The 18,771-nt window shown below is 37.2% G+C and overlaps 1 protein-coding gene across 2 annotated transcripts in view; it reads left to right on the forward strand.

The window, feature by feature from the left end:
• FBN2 (fibrillin 2) overlaps window positions 1–18,771 on the forward strand; it is a 119,204-nt gene that overhangs the window by 72,160 nt on the left and 28,273 nt on the right. For both annotated transcript variants that reach the window (XM_086866620.1, XM_086866619.1), the window contains exons 26-42: window positions 1,994–2,119; window positions 3,925–4,053; window positions 5,203–5,328; window positions 5,972–6,097; window positions 6,881–7,003; window positions 7,123–7,248; window positions 7,817–7,942; window positions 8,915–9,037; window positions 10,171–10,293; window positions 11,862–11,987; window positions 14,128–14,250; window positions 14,473–14,595; window positions 14,875–15,036; window positions 15,957–16,025; window positions 16,645–16,770; window positions 17,489–17,614; window positions 18,122–18,274. In XM_086866620.1, coding sequence (XP_086722746.1) covers window positions 1,994–2,119; window positions 3,925–4,053; window positions 5,203–5,328; window positions 5,972–6,097; window positions 6,881–7,003; window positions 7,123–7,248; window positions 7,817–7,942; window positions 8,915–9,037; window positions 10,171–10,293; window positions 11,862–11,987; window positions 14,128–14,250; window positions 14,473–14,595; window positions 14,875–15,036; window positions 15,957–16,025; window positions 16,645–16,770; window positions 17,489–17,614; window positions 18,122–18,274 — 2,136 coding nt within the window. The remainder of the gene's footprint in view (window positions 1–1,993; window positions 2,120–3,924; window positions 4,054–5,202; window positions 5,329–5,971; window positions 6,098–6,880; window positions 7,004–7,122; window positions 7,249–7,816; window positions 7,943–8,914; window positions 9,038–10,170; window positions 10,294–11,861; window positions 11,988–14,127; window positions 14,251–14,472; window positions 14,596–14,874; window positions 15,037–15,956; window positions 16,026–16,644; window positions 16,771–17,488; window positions 17,615–18,121; window positions 18,275–18,771) is intronic.

Below are 18,771 nucleotides of genomic sequence, written 5' to 3' on the forward strand. Positions count from 1 at the left end.
TTTTTCACACAGTTAAAAGTTCGGTCCATTTGCATGTCAGGGGTTAATCCTCCAATTTAAGCTTCAGGTAATGAAGTCATTTACTCCAAGTTTGGCCCCCCAATTCACTGTTGATTACATCTCTCAGGGCCTGAGACAGTAAGGTGTCCTTGATTCCAAGGCCTAGAGAGGAATTGTTTTGCCTGAATAAAATGGGAGAACAGTAGATGACAGGCTATGGAGTTTCAGAGTTGTACAGTAAAGCAGTATAGGATCTGAAAAATATGAAATTTAAATCCTAAGGTATAGATTCTGGTGTCTGAGGATTAGTTGTGGGTACGTCTGAGAGGATATCCTGAGGAAATTCCAGGGTTTGAGGCTGCTTGTTAAGTGTGCTTGAGAGATGGCATAAAGGTATTTGCCTTAAAGAGCTGATGGTACAGGTGGAGGGATTCTCTGCTGTCATGGGAGATTGAGACCAAAAGGTGCAAAGTCTGAATTGGGTAAGGAGAAGAAGGGAATTCCTGAAAGGAGAGCAGCTCTGAATTACGGGAATAACACAGAATGTACACACTTTTTAAGGTCATGCTTTGCAGGGGGTGAACTGAGTGTCAGATGGTCTGTGAAACCAGTTATTTGAGATATAAACATAAAATATTACTAAAATTTGACCAGGGCTCTCTGGGAGATTGAAGAGAGATGGGTTCTTTCTCTGGTTTGCAAAATCAATGAGTGATTAAAAGGAGAGGGTATCTGTTGGGGTATGTCCATGAGGGCAGTGACAACAAGGATCTGCAGTGATAAAGGAGTAAATAAAAGTATTTATTTAGTCCAGTTTTTGCTAGCTTCATCTCTGCAGAGCAGCAACAAATAAGCTGAAAAATGTTAAGAAACCAGATCCAAGTGTCTTCAGGTGTCTAAAATCTGAGAAGAAAAACTAGTTTTCTGTGTCCAGAAGCTCCAGTAATTTGTTAGTTTTCATTTTTTTTCTTTTCTTTTTTTTTTTTGTAAGGATATATTCTGAAGCATTTATCTTGGAATATTTTGAGTTGCTTGAGAAAGCTGTAACAGATTGGACCTCTGCTTCACCATATGAGCCCTGATTTTCAGGAGCCATTACTCTCAGGCAAAGCTCTTGATTTCTGTTGGTCATTTACTAAAGAAATAAGGAAAATAACAACAACAATAGAAACAATAATTTTATTGTATTATCAACATCTGTTCAATTAAAAAAATTAATTATTTCATAAATCTTATCTAGGCTGAGATATTTTGAGGTTTGGTGTTTTTACACCAAGGTTTTTGAGGTTTTCTGTTTTTACATTTGGAACACAATTGTGTTCCACTCACAGAAATGCATGGGAGGTAGATGTTTATTTCATTGAAGGTGATTCTCAGTTAAGAGCATTGCCTCAGCAAATTATATCACAGAGTGTAGGAAAGGTCATTCAGCCTTGTGCTGTGCAAGATCCTTTAACAGTTTATGTTACCCAGCATTGAGGAGAGGTGAAATATTTCAGCTGATAATCTAAAAAATAAAAAATGCCATTTTCAGATCTGAGCTCCAGATAAAACTCTGTCAGTCTTAATTTAAAAACCAAACCCAGTCAGCCTGGTCCAAACCCAGTCAGCCTGGTAATAGTTGGGTATTTCACAAGCTGGCTCAGGAATGCCAGGAATATTGATTGTGGCACAAGGCAAACTTGAGCACAATACACATACCAGAATTTCAACTCAGAGGGTATCTCTGAATTTCTTTGACTGCTGATAAACATAAACTTCTAATTATTGGTTTGGGTATTGTGAGGCAAGGAAAACACAGATAGCACAAATGTCTCACTTCCAGTCAAGTCTCCAGGGATGTCCCCTCTATCCCAAACCCAGCCTTTTATGCTCAGTGCGTAAGAGGAATTGGTAGGAAGGATTAGGAAGTTCCTGTTGATTCCATATACCTTTGTGCTTAAGAATTGCTTAATTCTTTATCCTTAATTACTTTCTTTGTTTTTATTCCTAGATATCAATGAATGTAAAGTGTTCCCTGGCATGTGCATGAACGGTAAATGTAGAAACACAATTGGAAGTTTCAAATGCAGATGTAACAGTGGATTCACTTTAGATATGGAGGAAAGAAACTGTACAGGTAAGTAAGCCTTGCATTTTCCACAGTTTTCAGTAGAATCATGGAAAAATCTGGTTGAAAAAGACCTGAAAAGGCCAATTCCTTCGACCTGTTGTGGGGAAAGGGAACCCAGATGAGATTATCTAGCACCCTGTCCATATTGGAAACATCCAGTGATGGGAGCTCCACCATATCCCTGGTGCTTTTCAGAGGGGCTTGCTCATGACATAGCTTGTTGATGTGGAAACCTAATGCCATTCATTTCCTTCAGTTTCTAAGAGCTTAATCTTTAGACAGAATGGCCAAAAATCTCAAGTTTCCCTTGATTGTTTAATGAATACAACACTTTTCTCTTTTTATAATTGGTATTTACGATGCTCAGGTCATGCTGTATCAGTACTACCTGAAAAATCAATAAGGATCACCAGTGAAGCCAGGTTTAGTGTTCTAATATGGATATTATCTTAATTTATGTTTCTTAGTCTCTGGTCATTGTGTTACCAAATGAATTTAGAGGCTGCAAGTTAATTTTCATTTAGATTTGATGGCTGAGCATACACAAGGGTGCCTCAGCTATTCTGACACCAGTGCAGCATGAACGCAGGAACATACAGACACGTGCGTTTAATTTCCAAGCTTAGGATTTTGTTCTTTACTGTCTGGAAAATCTGAAGATAAGCTTTACAGTTCTGTGGCTGTGAGAACTTGGATGCCTGCGTTGTGGGTGGCTCTGTGCTGAAAATGAAGGAGGTTTTGTTACGACATACAGGCGTCCATGAGTGTGTCTGAGTAATAACTATGAAGTGTGGGTGGTAAGGCATGTTCAGTGAGGTTGGTCTGGATGCTAGTGTTGCCCTAACTGGTGATTTCCTTGTTTTTATAATGATTGCATTGATGAAGAATGCATTTAACAAACTTTATTCCTGAACTAACCAGAATAGGTCAGAAAACCTTCTGCAAAAGCTTTTTTCACTTCTGTTCCATGGTGATGAAATCATTCCACTAAGCAGCTGTAGAGAAACAGGTTTTCCTAAATAGATGACTTTTTGGGCTGTTTTAAATCAGCAGGAAATCGTTTTATAAAGCTTGTATAGGAGCCCAGATACTCAGTAATGTCCCAGATCTGCCACGTGGGTCTGACACCTCCACACATCTGTGAGGAATGGGTGTCATCACCTAGCAGAAACCTATCCATGGGCAGCCCTCCTCTGCAACACTGACCTGTTTCACTGGATCATATCCACGTCAAAATTCCTCTTGAGATTTCTGACTCATTACCAGTGTGATTTAAAAAGAGCTCTTCTGTCTTTTCTGCTATAGTTTTCTGCAGTAGGTTTCATTCAAACTTAACTAGCATGACAACCACTGAACTGTAAATCTAGCTTTGATAGGAGTTAATTCCTAAAGGAAATAGTGTATGTAAGCTCATAGTGCTACTACTGGATAAATATCTTCATAGTAATCAAATTATAATCAATGGCACTGTAGTCATGGAGTCAGTTGATACATCTGTAAGAATGATAGCTTGGAATGTTCTACATTTAGTTATTTCCTTAAGAATCTAACCTTAAATTACACTTAATAGAAGCAAACTTGTTAACGTAGTTTACTATGACCTGAGAGCTCTGAGGACACAGCCTTGCAAATCTCTCATTAACTGTTTCACATAATCTGATGTATCTATAAGTAATTATTTTTTCTCTATTGACTTGCATACTGTAAATGGTTTCTGTAGACTTAATTTATAGTGAATTTTTTTTTCTGTGAAAAGCAGGATAACCTTAAACCCAATTTGATTTTTCTGCCCCTCAACTGCTGTGAAACAGACATTGATGAATGCAGGATCTCCCCAGACTTGTGTGGAAGTGGTGCTTGTGTCAACACTCCTGGCAGCTTCGAGTGTGAGTGCTTTGATGGCTACGAAAGTGGATTTATGATGATGAAGAACTGCATGGGTAAGTGTTGCCAGGATGTCCTGGAGTCTCTGTTTGCTGTGTAAAGCCTGTTATCTGAACTGCCACACTGAACACTTCAGATGTGTCATTATTGTGACTTCATGACCAAAGAGTCAGATATGCTGTTTATAGAGACAGATAACTGAATTAAGTATATAGCCTTGCTTGTTCTTTGTGCTAATTACTTCTACCCTTAAGAGACACTTACTCTGTACAGATATTTTAGAAGGGCAGTAACTCTTCACACAATTCATTTAAAAACTGCTAATGGGGTACCCAAATATTTGGTAAAGCTAGGAATAGAAAGCTGGAGTTTCAAAACCAGTGTCAATCCCTTTTCATTGCCTTTTCTAGGACTCAAGAAATTCTCACAGCATTTACTCGAAAAAAAAAAATTTACATCTCTTTAATCTGTTTAAAGTTGTAAGAATGGGTCTGGAGACACCAAAAAGTGTCCAGCCACCTTAAAAAATCTTGACTTACGCCTCTGTCACCTTTGCTTGTTTTCCTGCAAATTGTCATACTTTCAGACTTTCCTGGGAGTCCAGAGTGTGAGTGCATCCTCCACCTTGAACATCTTCTGTTTATATTTCCCTCTGTCCATACTGTAGTATTAGCTGGTTTTATCAGGTTTGTGAGTCAAATATTCAGTTTGCCTTTATGAGCTGTAGCCAGAATATTTCCCAGCCACACCATGGCATACACAGGAGTCACCAAACTGAGGAACCATTTAGGTAAGAACTCAGTATAGAACATCCACCATAACTGCATCCAGAGACAGGAATTTCAATGCATACATGAACAGGTGTCTGGTTTCCTTAAGCAATTAAAAAAAAAAATACATCATATTAATACATTGTTCTAAAGGGCAGTGTCCAAAAATTTGCTGCCTTTGCTTGTGTCCCATGTTTTATTGAATATCTAGTGTTAAACAATGAATTTCTGATTTTCTTGAGAGAAAAAAACCACCCACCTTTAGAGTTAATAATGATATATAGTTTTTGTTTGCCATGGTGTGCAGCATGAGTAAAGGAGTAACACCATGAAACAGTCCTTCTATTTTGTCACTTGCAGACATTGGGAATTGCTTTTCTCTGTTGCCCCTTACATATGTCCATTTTATATCTGCATGTGATGGTTTCTTTGCAGATATAGATGAGTGTGAACGCAACCCTCTGCTGTGCAGGGGTGGCACCTGTGTGAACACTGAGGGGAGCTTTCGGTGTGACTGTCCCCTGGGCCATGAGCTGTCACCATCACAGGAGGAATGCTTAGGTGAGTTTCAACTCAGGAAAATAATCTGCAGTTTGAGGAATGGTCAGTCTCTGGCAAAGGTAGGGTCCCGGGAATCTCTTAAACTAATTAATGCTCCTCCTTTATATTAGTATCTTCAGAACAAGAACTAAAAGTCTGTGAAGTCCTCAGTGCCAGTAATGCTGTTGACTCCAAAGAGGAGTGTTTTACAAGGCCTCTTAGGGGTTATTTAGCAACTGAAAGACTGCACCACTCATGGAAGTAACTTTAATCAGTTACAAAAAGGTGGTGTCCTGTGTTGAAATGTATCTTTCCTTTTAGCACATAGTCCACCAAAAAAAAGAAAGGAAAAAAAGAAAAAAGTCAAAGAAGAAGTGTATTATCTCTTTGGCTTATTTTCTTGATGGAAAATAGCATACTTAGTAATTAATGCCCAGCAGATTCTGTAATTAATGCTCTCAGGCCTGAGTCAGAGAAGAAAAATCTTTGGACACTAGCTTAAACATACTGTGCAGAACTCCAACAGGAACACACCAAGAACAAGAAAGAAATTGAATAAACCCGAAAGCCATCAGTTATATAACCTCTCATTCTCCTTGGAACCTGAGCTGTTAAAGCTGTTAAATATTCTGAATTGCAACTGATATGAATGATTCTTCCCCAGATGTAAATGAGTGTTCACTGAGTGACAGTCTCTGCAGAAATGGCAAGTGTGTGAACATGGTTGGGACGTATCAGTGCTTCTGTGACTCTGGGTACCAGCCCACTCCTGACAGACAGGGATGCACAGGCAAGTGTTGTGCACCTGCACATGGGAATTTGTGCTTCAGCTGCATTGTTCCATCTGTCCTTGCTTTTATTTCATTTCATACCTTCCTTTTGAAAATTAGCAGGGCTGTTTTTTCTTGTGCTCTGAGGTTTATCGTGAGCTGTTGTGGAAATACAGAAATATAAAGGAATATAAACTAGGTTTATAAAGATGAATTATACTTACTGTATGACTCCATTAAAATCAGAGGGTTGAGCTTACAACCAGAAAATACACCTAGATTTTTTGATCAAGCAAGAAAAGCCCCATACATGGATGGTTTACCTTTCACTTTTCTTTTCCTTATCATATGTGTCTCTTTAATCCTTCACTGTAATAGTACCGAATTATGTAGTTGCCAGCACATCAACTCCTTGCAAAGGAGTGCAGCAGAACTGAGAGGGCTTTTTTATTTGCTTGTTACAGTTCTTTTTTTTTTTTTTTTTTAGAAAAATACAAATTTGTGCTACATTTCTGTTTTTAAGTTTCTCAAGGTTTCCCTTTTCATAGTTTCCAAACTTTGTTTCTTGTGCTCTTGTTCACACCCCTAGCAATACACAGGAACAAAAGGAACATTTAACTTAGCCACTTGCTCTCACAGAGGAAAAAGCAGTTGAAAGAGGGAAAAATGAACAAAGTATAAATCAGAACAGAATGAGGATAGAAATTCAGAATGATGCTACTGATAAACCTTTTTATGTACAATCTAAGTAGAATTTTTTTCTTAAAGGAGTAGACTTACTGCTACCAGTGTTTCTTCCCCAGATATTGATGAGTGTATGATAATGAATGGAGGCTGTGACACCCACTGCACTAATTCAGAAGGCAGCTATGAGTGCAGCTGCAGTGATGGCTATGCTCTGATGCCAGATGTCAGGACATGTGCAGGTAGGTTTTTGTACCTGAAAAGTTCCAGCATCGTACCTTTCAGCCAAAATCAATATGGTGTTCCAGCCCATCCATGCCAGAGTGACAGAATTACTATCTGCTTTTTTTTGGCCCCTCAGATATTGATGAATGTGAAAACAACCCAGATATCTGTGATGGTGGGCAGTGTACCAATATCCCAGGGGAATATCGCTGTCTCTGTTACGATGGATTTATGGTTTCTATAGACATGAAAGCTTGTGTTGGTAAGTAGCTGTATGCACCAAATTTAGCACAAGTCCTGAAAATACTTCGGGTGTTGTTTGGAAATATTCTTTTTACTGTGTCCTTGAAAGTAGGTATTGAAATTATATATATTATTTTTTAAAAAAATTATCTATATACCTTTTGGTAGGTCTTTAACAATGAACCAGATCCCATAGTTAAAAAACATAGGGGTGATTTTACTGTAATGGAACATGTATACTGAGAAGGGATTAGTTGAGGGGTCCAGAAAAATTATTAATTGGAAAAAAGTTATTATGATTACGAATATGTTCTAAGAAAATTATTTTAAGTGATTAGTCTAAGAAAAATTCTGCTTCATATTCCTTTAATTAGCATTCCAAAAAAAGGTGAAAACAAATGGTATTTGTTTTACCACAAAACAGTGGTATTTGGACTTCACATTTATCCTTACTTGTTTTAGGGAATTTACAGAGTAGAACAGCTGAAATATATTATGACCTCATAGAGTAGGTATTTTCACCTGAAATAAAGTGTTCCAGAATGACAATAATGTCCAACTAATAATTAATTTATAATCACCTACAGATGTGAATGAATGTGATTTGAATTCCAACATCTGCATGTTTGGGGAGTGTGAAAACACCAAAGGCTCCTTCATTTGTCACTGTCAAGTTGGGTATTCAGTCAAGAAAGGAACCACAGGGTGCACAGGTAAAGCAGATTTCCAATGAATGTGTCACATATTTTGGCTGACTTCCAGGTAAAATAAATGCCCCAGTGTTCACACACAAGAGAGATGTAGATATCTATGTATATTTCTATATATATATGAGTGTTTCACATCTGCTAGCATGTACTAGAGTTTTAAAGGGAATGTTCCTTCACCAGTATCAATGCTGGAGTTAGTTTAAAAATTAGTTTAAAATTAGTTTAAAAACTAATTTAAAAGATTTTATCAGCACAGGCTGTGTCAACATCCGTGTCACAGAACATGGCTTGGGGTGGCAAGGCTGCAGATGTGTTGGAAGTATTTTATCAATGCTCATTTGTCACATGTACTCTTCTCAAATCAAGCTGCAGGAAATGGCCATGTGGTCTAAGAAAAGAGCAAGAGGGAAAACAAAAGTAAACAATAAATCCTTCAACCTTTGCCAACAAATTTTAAAGTTCTTTAGTCACTCATAATCACTCTACAAGTTCCTGTGATGTTTAAGCAGTACCTTTTTTTCTGCATGCTCTCAAGAATCCAGACTCATCCAAAAGCAGCTGACAGAATTTCTCCTATAATTCAGTCTTTAGGAATCTGTTCTGTAACCACCACAGCCCTGGAGGTATAATTATTTTTATAACTGAAAGGTGGCTGTGCACCCAAAGGCCTCATCCCAATTTTAGATATTAGATCAGAATATTTCATATTTGTGGAAAAGAACATTACTTTCAAGCTAAAAAGCAGTTGTAGGAAGGTGGGCTGATTGTCATGTTTACAAAAAAAGAACAAGAGTAAACTGTAATTTTCACTCCTTTTTACTAATACAGAACACAAAATAGCTTGCTTGAATTATTTTTGTGTTCTTAAACATTTGTTTTTTAAAGAACTGCAAACCCTCACAGTGGAAATATGTAAAAGGAACAGAATTTTTAATATTCTGATGTAAACACTGATAGTTTGTTTTGTGCTTGTAGATGTGAATGAATGTGAAATTGGAGCTCACAACTGTGACATGCATGCCTCCTGTGTCAATGTGCCAGGAAGTTTTAAATGTACCTGCAAAGAAGGTTGGGTTGGAAATGGCATTAAGTGTATTGGTAAGTATATAGAAAATAAAGATTTTTTTCTCTTTTTTCTCTCTCCCCACACTTTTTTTTTCTGAAAGTCTGTAATATGACAGTGTGATTAGTCCATTAGAAACAAAGAATTCTTCTTCTGTCTGCTGTAGCCTGTGGATTGATGGGTATGAAAGATTATCTTTCATAGATGTGGTTTTCTAAGAAATAAAACATTTTACTGTCTTAGAAATTTAATGCTGTAACATCTTGCTGAATTAACTACATATTTTACTAAGTTTATATACAACTGCTACTAGAATGTGCAAAATGAAGAAAAACACAGAAATTAAATAGATTTTGTTTTACTGTTTCCTGTCAGTAGGATATTTCCAATCCTTCAAACATTTTTTTGAAAATGTCTTGTAATATATCTGATTTGTAGACCCTGATATAAAACAGATTGGGACTGGAGGGGTGGGAAAACTGCATCTGCATTTGCTGGGCTGCTGTAGTTGTGTCTGTCCCCTTGCCTTCATGTTTCAGTTTGGTGGGTAAAAGATTGTAATACTTGCTTTTTGTTTTCAGAACATTTTGGGATCTGTGGAGCAGTAGCTTCATTTAACCATTAGGCTTTATTAATGTAATGTGCTAAAAAAAATTACCATATTATGAGATTTCTCACCTTTTTTTACTTTTTCTTCCTTTTTTTTCTTTTTTCTTTTCTTTCCCATACATATTAACATCCAGGTGAATAGATTGTATCAACTCTCATGGGGTTGCATTATTTTCACTTTCTTCTATTACTTGAGGAGACTTGCTAAATAAATGGCGGATTTTTACCTCACTACATTTCTTTGGTTCAGTTTCTTTTTCTTTCTAAACTAATTTTGAATTTAAGCTCTTTAACATGACATTAACATCCAAGTAATGAGTAAGCTGAATTCCATCTGTTGCTCAGAAATATTTTGCCCAGTCCCACACGTTGTAATTTGAAGGAAGGCTCATTAAAATGGAGTCACTGTAGATTAACCCTGTATCATCCAGTAGTAGATATGTGTATTTATGGAGTCACAAATCATGTTTGCAGTGGTGCTGGTTATCTTGGCAGTTAATTGCCAGCCAGTTTACTAATTGCTGTGCTGCTGCCTGCACTTTTTGACCCCGATGTGCAGATCTTGATGAATGCTCCAATGGGACCCAGCGGTGCAGTGCCAACGCCCAGTGTGTGAACAGCCCGGGCTCCTACCACTGTGCCTGTGCAGAAGGATTCACTGGAGATGGCTTTACCTGCTCTGGTAAGGAGTTTTGTGACGCCTGACTTGTCACTGGTGGTTCTTCTTTTGTATGGAACCTTTGTGAGTTAGACCTAAGCCCACAGTGCAAGACAATAAATGTGAAAATGTAATTGAAGGTCAAGATGCTTCCTGTCTATATAAGAAATGGTGTCAGAGGCACCTGATTGTTCTTTTGATTTGTGTCCCACTTGGGTCCATTTTCTGGGGGAAGTTCCTGTTTGATGCTTCTTCCTCCTCATCTTCATGCCAGTTATTTTGAACATGCATGTCCTACTTGCAGCAGTGCCTCTAGTCAAGAGCACCAAACATCAGCTCTGTTACAATTCTTCTCTCAGGAATCATCTATTTTCCCATCACTCTATTAGTAGAACAGGATGTGATCATTAACACAGGACTTTTTAAAAGAAAAACAAACTGCAGTTAAAAACTACTGCCTGTGATCCCTGCATTTAGATTTGTATGTGAGAATGAAAATTGTTATTCACACAGCAAGTGACTCAAGGTAAACTGACATGTATTAAAGAAAGTATAAAGATTTTATATTGAATATTAATTACTATGTCTTGGGCTACTCTGGTCTTTATCACTTGCAGAGTGGAGACTTGATATTATCTCTGCTCTCGACTTTTAACACATCCTGTATTTGGTCAGCATATTTAAAGGTCTGAAGAAATGCATCCTAATGATAGTAAAATATCTAGAAAATTACTGTGAATGAATTAATTATTGGCTAACTGGCTAATTACAAATAAAAATTAATTTACAGCTTAGAAACAAGATTTTCTGATTAGTAATGTAATGTTTTTTAGTTGAGAATAAAGACCTCCAAATATGATGTTGTTTTTGTATTTCAAGTTTTTGGTTCATGAGTACAAAGTTTTATCCCTATATTGAGCTTCTGTGTTTCTCTAAAAATCAGATGTAATAGTAATTATGGACTACTAAAATGAAGAAAGCATATAAAATTGTTTTTGGACAATCATAAGCATAGCTGACAAAATTATCACTTTTTATGATGACTGCAGTAGTGAATGCCCTCCCTTGCCATTCTCTGTCTTTATAGCTCTTTTGGGGCATACTAAAATAATTCCTGGTGTGCAAGCAGTACTTTAGTGTTCCTCACCCTCGAAGAAAATTTTCTAAAATTAATATGATAATAATTTTCAATGTATGATTTAGGAAAATTTGCCTTTTTAAAATTTTTTTTTTGTCAAAATAGCATAGCAGTATGTACCTGGAGGCAAAATTTTGACTTTTTAAGCAAGGTATTTAACTTATTTGTCAAGATTATTGGTACTGAATCTTAAAAGCTTGCATTATTTAAAAAAAAAAAAAGTCATCTGTTAATGAAAAACAAGGAATAAGGAATTGTGGCAAAGTGAAAGGAATAATTTTGGAAACTGAAAAGGATTCTTTTCTGCCTCCTTTCAGTTCACTTCAGGGTATAAATACTCTTTTTTATAACTTCAGTGCTCAACAGCGCTATTACTTTGTACATCAGGATGTATTTGTGTGTATTTTTGCTGATGAAACCTGTAGTTTCAGAGAGGTTTTCCTGTCCCCCACAGATGTTGATGAGTGTGCAGAGAATGTCGACCTGTGTGAAAATGGGCAGTGCCTGAACGCCCCCGGCGCCTTTCGCTGTGAGTGTGAGATGGGGTTCACTCCTGCCTCTGACAGCAAGTCCTGCCAAGGTGAGCTGCTGCTGCTGCTGCCCCAGCTTTGTTCTCTGGCTTTGTGTTGGCTGCTCTAAAGCAAAGAACAAGCAACAGGACCTCCACCTGGAAGCAGAGAAAGCACCACATGTTTCACATACAAGAAATTTCTTCTATGTGAATTACGTTGGAAGATTGCTTTCATCTTTTTTATGATGTTTTCCTGGCCTTCATCCATAAATCCCAGAGTAGAGGCTTGCCTCAGCAATTTTGTAAATTTTTTTTTTAATTTCTTTTTATCACTATTGGATAGTGTGTGGAAAATCCTGTGTTTTCCTTCTAGTCCAGTTCAGCTTTTATTCCCTATTGTGTTCTTAAACCTTTTGTTGTTGTTGTTTAATATGTCTGTATAATAGGTGAAAACATTTTAGCTGGTGCCCCAAAGCTTTTAAGTTACTTCGTGCTTACTGGTGGAAACCACATAGCATCTTTGAAAATTAAAAATTTTTATACAAAAAAAAGTTTTCAAAGTTTAATCTCTGCAATTCAGTCCAGGCATAGCATTTTCTAACATTCAGGTGTACATGTATGGATCAGATTCCAGCACAATTCAGGTGCTTCTGAGGAATTACCTGTGCTACTCTGTAGTAAGATTTGTTAATCAAGTATTGCAAATCATCTTTACTGAATTTCTTGGTGCAGCTCAATCATATTACAGTGGTGCCAGTAATCTAATAAAAATCCCCTAATCTATTTCAGCCAAATAATGTTTTGAAAAACAATGTAATCCTTAATTTTGGCTCAGTGTGTTGAAGGATTTGGGTCCAACGATTGAAGGATTTTGGAGAAATGCTTGATACATTACTGTCATTACAGCAGAGATCTGAAAGTATTCCATTGATTAAATTATGCTCTTGGAGAACTAAAATACCTGGGTGCTGAATTCTTAAAAGAAGTTAGCTTTTATTTCTCTCCCTTTGAAGTTGATATATTAATTTGCCTTATTGTAAGGAGAGTCCTTGGCTGATTTCTACAATCAAGGGGCAAAATCCAGTCTTGATTTAATGAAATAATTGTAATACAACTTATTAATCCCCTTTCTTCAGAAGTCCCTTGAGATGTCAGTACATTAGCTTCTCAGTGACCTGATTTGGAGGTCATTCCATGGCTGTACTCAAGGGTATTTAGAAATTTTATTTTCTAGATTAAATTGACTCAGGACTTTTGGATGTTAAGTATTCATTTTTCCTTAAAAATGTGTCTCTCAAAGTGCCCTCAGAAGTTAACCTTTCTCATACATTACTATAGAGAGGCATTTTATCACTTCTCAACCTGTGGCTGAGGTAATCCAGACAGGTTAAGAGTAGGTACTTTATTACTGTAATAATTTTATTACCCCTTTTGCACATCTTGTGCAAAATTAGTTCATCAACGGAGCACTGTACTCAGAATTGCAAAGATTTGGCTGTGCTTTGTAAAATGATATTAATGCTTTCCACTTCCCTATCTGCTAAAAATAATTCACTAATACGTGCCAGAATTGCATTTGCCTTCTCCACAGCTGCTTTATTCTGGCAACTTAAAAAGCCCTGCTGTCTGACAGTACATAGAGGGGTTTTTTTCCACTCTTATCCTACTTACTTTCAACTCAGAAGTCTTTGACAGTTTGTGCCTAAAAACATAGCTTTGCAGTCTGTGGTGTCAGTGTTCAACTCCTTTCTACACTGCAGCTGACCAAAGTCATCCAATTTTATGTCAGTGTCTTTCAACTTGATTTCATCTTCAATTTAGATGAGCATGCAGGCAGTCCTTTAGATATATTTTAGCTCATCTGTGTGCAGTTACTAAATAACTGTTTCAATGTAGACTTGAGGAAATCACAGATAATTCCTGCTTCCTATATTCCTATTTTCCCTGTATTCTTCCTCCAAGGAGATATGGCTGTTGATGCTTACACACTCTCTTTGTTGTTACTACACTTTCTTTACAAATATAAATTCTCAAATGCAGATTTTGAGTAGTATTCTGCACAAACTCAAAAAGGTTAGTTTTTAAAATATTTTGCATGTGTCTCCTTTTGCTTTTATAGTGGTATGACACATAATAGCAACATGGGCAATAATAATAGCAATAATGTGGCAATGCTGTGTAACTTTTTGGTTTTAATATATTCCTTTAGACACGGATGAATGCTCCTTCCAGAATATTTGTGTGTTTGGCACCTGCAATAATCTCCCAGGAATGTTTCGATGTATTTGTGATGATGGCTATGAACTGGATAGAACTGGGGGAAATTGTACAGGTAAATCACTGCTTTTCAGAAACATATCAGCAAAAAGGGTGGCTTCTTAAGTATGCAGATGAACAAAGTTTATTTGGAGTTGTTTGGTGAGTTATTTGTAAAACTTCCATTTCAGCTAAAATCCACTTGCATTTGAAACTCCCTTGCTTTGTTGTCTTAGAAAGTAAAATTATTATTTTCTTTCCAATGAGCAGATTTATGAATGTGGATTTCCTATTTTAGATATTGATGAATGTGCTGATCCTATTAATTGTGTTAATGGTCTTTGTGTAAACACTCCTGGAAGATACGAATGTAATTGTCCTCCGGACTTCCAGCTGAATCCTACTGGAGTGGGTTGTGTGGGTAAGAAAAACCTTTCTGAGTATCACTTTTGAAATTACTTCTTTTATGCAAATAATATAGAAAAACAATGATTCCACAATTCTGCATATCCAATTATGCAGTTTTTTGGTGTTGTCTGTCTTGACATCAATAACTATCAATGTTCTTGAAGAGCTAATGACTTCAAGAGCACAATGTTCCCCGAATTCCTCCTTCTAAGTATGAAGTTACAGATGAATGCCTGCTGTTCTGTGCCTGGATTATGGTGTGCAGCTCTAACCACGTGTGCTTTTCTCCTAGATAACCGTGTGGGCAGCTGCTACCTGAAGTTTGGACCAAGAGGGGATGGGGGCCTGTCCTGTAACACTGAGATTGGGGTTGGAGTCTCTCGTTCCTCCTGCTGCTGCTCGCTGGGAAAGGCTTGGGGGAACCCCTGTGAGACCTGTCCCCCTGTCAACAGCAGTAAGGAAATGTTCTTGTGTTCTCCTGGTGCTGCCTTATTTTAGAAGGGAGGGAAAAAAGAATTTACAGTCCTTACTGTGTTGCTGTACATTTGTGATAGGAGACAATTTCTCTGCCACTGTCAGAGGGACAGGGGTGCAGAGGTGTGGACCTGAGCATCACAGACCTGACCTTTAGTCTTCTGTGACTGATTTGGTGCTTGTTCTCACACTAATGAGTCAGTGCTGTCTTTAGAAGGCACTTCCCACCAGACCAGCTGATACTTTAGGTAGCTTTGGGCACTTTATTTTGATCTTTTTTTCCCATTTAAAAAAATATTTTAAAAAAATTTAAAAATTAATGATGCTTAGAACTCAAATCATGGCTTTAATTTGGAGGGCTTCATTATTCTCCAGAGAAGAGTGTAGATAACTGTTGTGTATTTATGTCTAAGTCACTCTTGAGTACTTTCAAAATGGTTAATGATAGTTACTAACTTTGTAGAGGTTTAGAGGTCTTTAATGAATAATGATACACAAATGTCAAGTCCTTTACAGCCTCTTAACAGTAGTAATTCCAAATTTAACACTTATCTTTATCAGTGGCATACTGGCATTTCATACTAAAGAACTAATCAAAACAGAAAGTACATGCCTCTGTAAGGACACAGTATGGAAAAATCAATATTGTGCCTGCCTTAAGGGGCTGTAAGGTTCTGAATCTGAGGTTATGGCTATAAAAGAGAGCATTCCTCCTTATCTTACATTGGTTTTCTGTTAATCTAGTGCACATGTTTTATTTACTGTGAATAGGTCAAAAAAGTAGAAACCAAATGACTGTATGGAAGAACAGCCATTAAAAACATAAGTGACATTTTATGATTCTGTTGTCTTAATTTTATTTTTTGTGAGACTGACATGTTGTTTTTTATTATACTTCAGCTGAATACAATACTCTCTGTCCAGGGGGAGAAGGATTCAGACCAAATCCCATCACTATTATTTTAGAAGGTGAGCTTCTGTGATGACTGATAATAATTTTTAAAAAGGGGTCATCTTTGAAGACTGCATTTTTCAGAAATCATTATATTCAGTGCAAAGCAAAAACCACTGTTAATGTGAACTGGAAAACAAAATGAAAAGGCACACAGCAAAAGAATATTGAGGAAGTCCAACACCATTTCAGTAGGAAAACAATCTTGTGCATACCTTTTGTGCGCTTCCTTACTTCAACTGGATTTTAAAATCGGGCCTTGAAGGATAAGTCATTTTTGAAAATCACAGCTCATCAGCAGAAGGTGCAAATGTCAGGAAATATTCATCAGACAAAGCAGGTCTGGTTCCAATAAATGGGCAGAAGTGAAGAATTAAATGCCAAATTCCTGTAAACAGCAATGGAACATTGGGTTTAACAAGCTGAAACTATTCCTTAAGGGCTGTTTGAATGGAAGAGAATGAGCATCTTATCCATGCATTCCTGCAGAGCAATTTAGAAGTCAAAAAACCACACATGACAGTTCAAAGCTACTAGTTGGCAAAATTTCAGGGTAGTACTTAAATTCTCTTCTTTCTTTTCATTCTGGAATGAAAATATTGTGAGTTGTTTTTTTTTCCCCCCCTCTGTTTTCAGACATTGATGAATGTCAGGAGCTGCCAGGTCTCTGCCAAGGTGGAAATTGCATCAACACTTTTGGCAGCTTCCAGTGTGAATGCCCAAAAGGTTACTACCTCAGTGAAGAGACAAGAATCTGTGAAGGTTGAGTCCCTTGAAGCCTTTTCTTCTGTCACAGTGCAGTTATTATGAAAACCACTAATTTTTAGCCTTAAATCCATAAGTGGGCATGGTACACCCTACCCTTATCTAGAGTTTTACCCAAAATCATTATATTTGGCACCAGTGATACAATTAGCACAAAGTTAGAAATGGAACACTTGGATATACTAATGTTTATTTTAGATGATAGACCTCAGCCACGTGTATTCAGTAAACTAAGGGGTTATTAATGATTTCTGGCTTCTCACTTGTATCCCTTGCAAGTTTTATGTTGCTCCCTGCATTTTGGGTGTGAGAGTAACAGTTTAAGTTACTCAATATGAAGTAAAGTTCATACTGGTTTTCCTTCTGTGTTTGAGATTTTTCATAACTGTTACGACCAAAATTGTAAATTGACCCAAAAACTCGAAAGGGGTTAAGCCTGCTGTGAGGTGTGAATGTCTTTCATGAAGATGATTTGCTCCTATTTTCAGTGGCAAGTTCAAGAACTTTTAGTTTATTTAGTGTGCTGTCTTGCACTTAAGAGAGCTAAAGCTAAACTTAGAGGTTAAAAACAGAACTGTATTTTCCAAGCTATTCTTTGAATGAAGCATTTTTGTTATCTTAGCGTGGTTTATTATGGTCATATTTCTCAGAAACATTTGCTTGGACTTGGACCTCTTCTCCCTTGTTAACTGCAATGTTTTTTCTTGCTCTCTAGATATTGATGAGTGTGTTGCACACCCTGGTGTCTGTGGTCCTGGCACCTGCTACAACACCCTGGGGAACTACACCTGCATTTGCCCACTTGAATATATGCAGGTGAATGGAGGACACAACTGCATGGGTATGTGAAATGTCATCTCTAGTACTGCAAGAAAGGGCCAGACCCTGTGCTTTGTATTTACTTTGTCTATTTTTAGCTCCCAGTTGGTGTCATGTTGTCAGGAAAGATTTCCTGTGATTGGCATGCAGCATTCAAGGGCTCTCACTTCCTAACAGGGCTCGCTGTTCACTGGTTTATTTTAGCTGATCATTTCCAAATGGTGGGGTTTACCATGCAAATGGATCTCATGATCCATTTGTATCTGCTCTGTGTTTATGATTTCTTAGGAGTTTGCCTTTTCCCACCTTGTGTCTTTTAATGAATATAGAAAATATGTCACATAAGTCTAAAACAAAGACTGTAGAATACATCAATCCTTAAATTATTGTGAAATGCCTGTGTTTATGTTGCATTCAGGAAACAGAGTTAATGAATCATTGTCTGGATTGTTAGGGTGTTGATATTTCCATAGTATGGTAGTTATCATAATGTTGATTACTTCATAAGTGTTTCTTTACTCATAACCAGACATGAGGAAAAGCTTTTGCTACAGGAGCTATAATGGAACCTCCTGTGAGAATGAACTTCCCTTCAATGTGACCAAAAGGATGTGCTGCTGCACATACAATATTGGGAAAGCGTGGAACAAACCTTGTGAGCCATGTCCAACTCTAGGAACAGGTAAAGCCTTCTGTGGTCACCCTATTTTGTTACTTTCTTTGCTTATCTGCTGCTTTGACCTATCAGTTAAAGTTAACATTTCAGCCTGAAAGAACTTTTACTGAGCAGTAAGACTGGTGTTGAAGATACTGGCTGACCAGAGATAGCTCCTGTCTAGTGTGTCTTCCAGAATAATTAGTTTAGGATAATTAATTACTAAAATTAATACATTTTGGGAATTTAGTTCTTGATATTTGGAGACACATTTATCCTGGTAGTCCTAGTCTGTCAGAACATCAAGATTGGGTTTCAAACTTAGTATAGGAAGCCTTTCTAGATTTTTCAGCTGTGTCTCACGTTTGATTCATGATCTGCTTGTTTACTTTCACATTTCCTCTTACTGAAGGTGACTGAACTTGCAAAAATTGCCTGGTAAGTAGGGCATTGCAATGGGAAATAAAAAATTCTCTTCTGTAAATGGAGGTGAAAATAATAAAAGACAGTTCATTTTCAGTCAG

The sequence above is a fragment of the Cyanistes caeruleus genome, chromosome Z, assembly GCF_971803275.1.
Source record: "Cyanistes caeruleus chromosome Z, bCyaCae1.hap1.1, whole genome shotgun sequence".
Lineage (NCBI taxonomy): Eukaryota > Metazoa > Chordata > Aves > Passeriformes > Paridae > Cyanistes > Cyanistes caeruleus.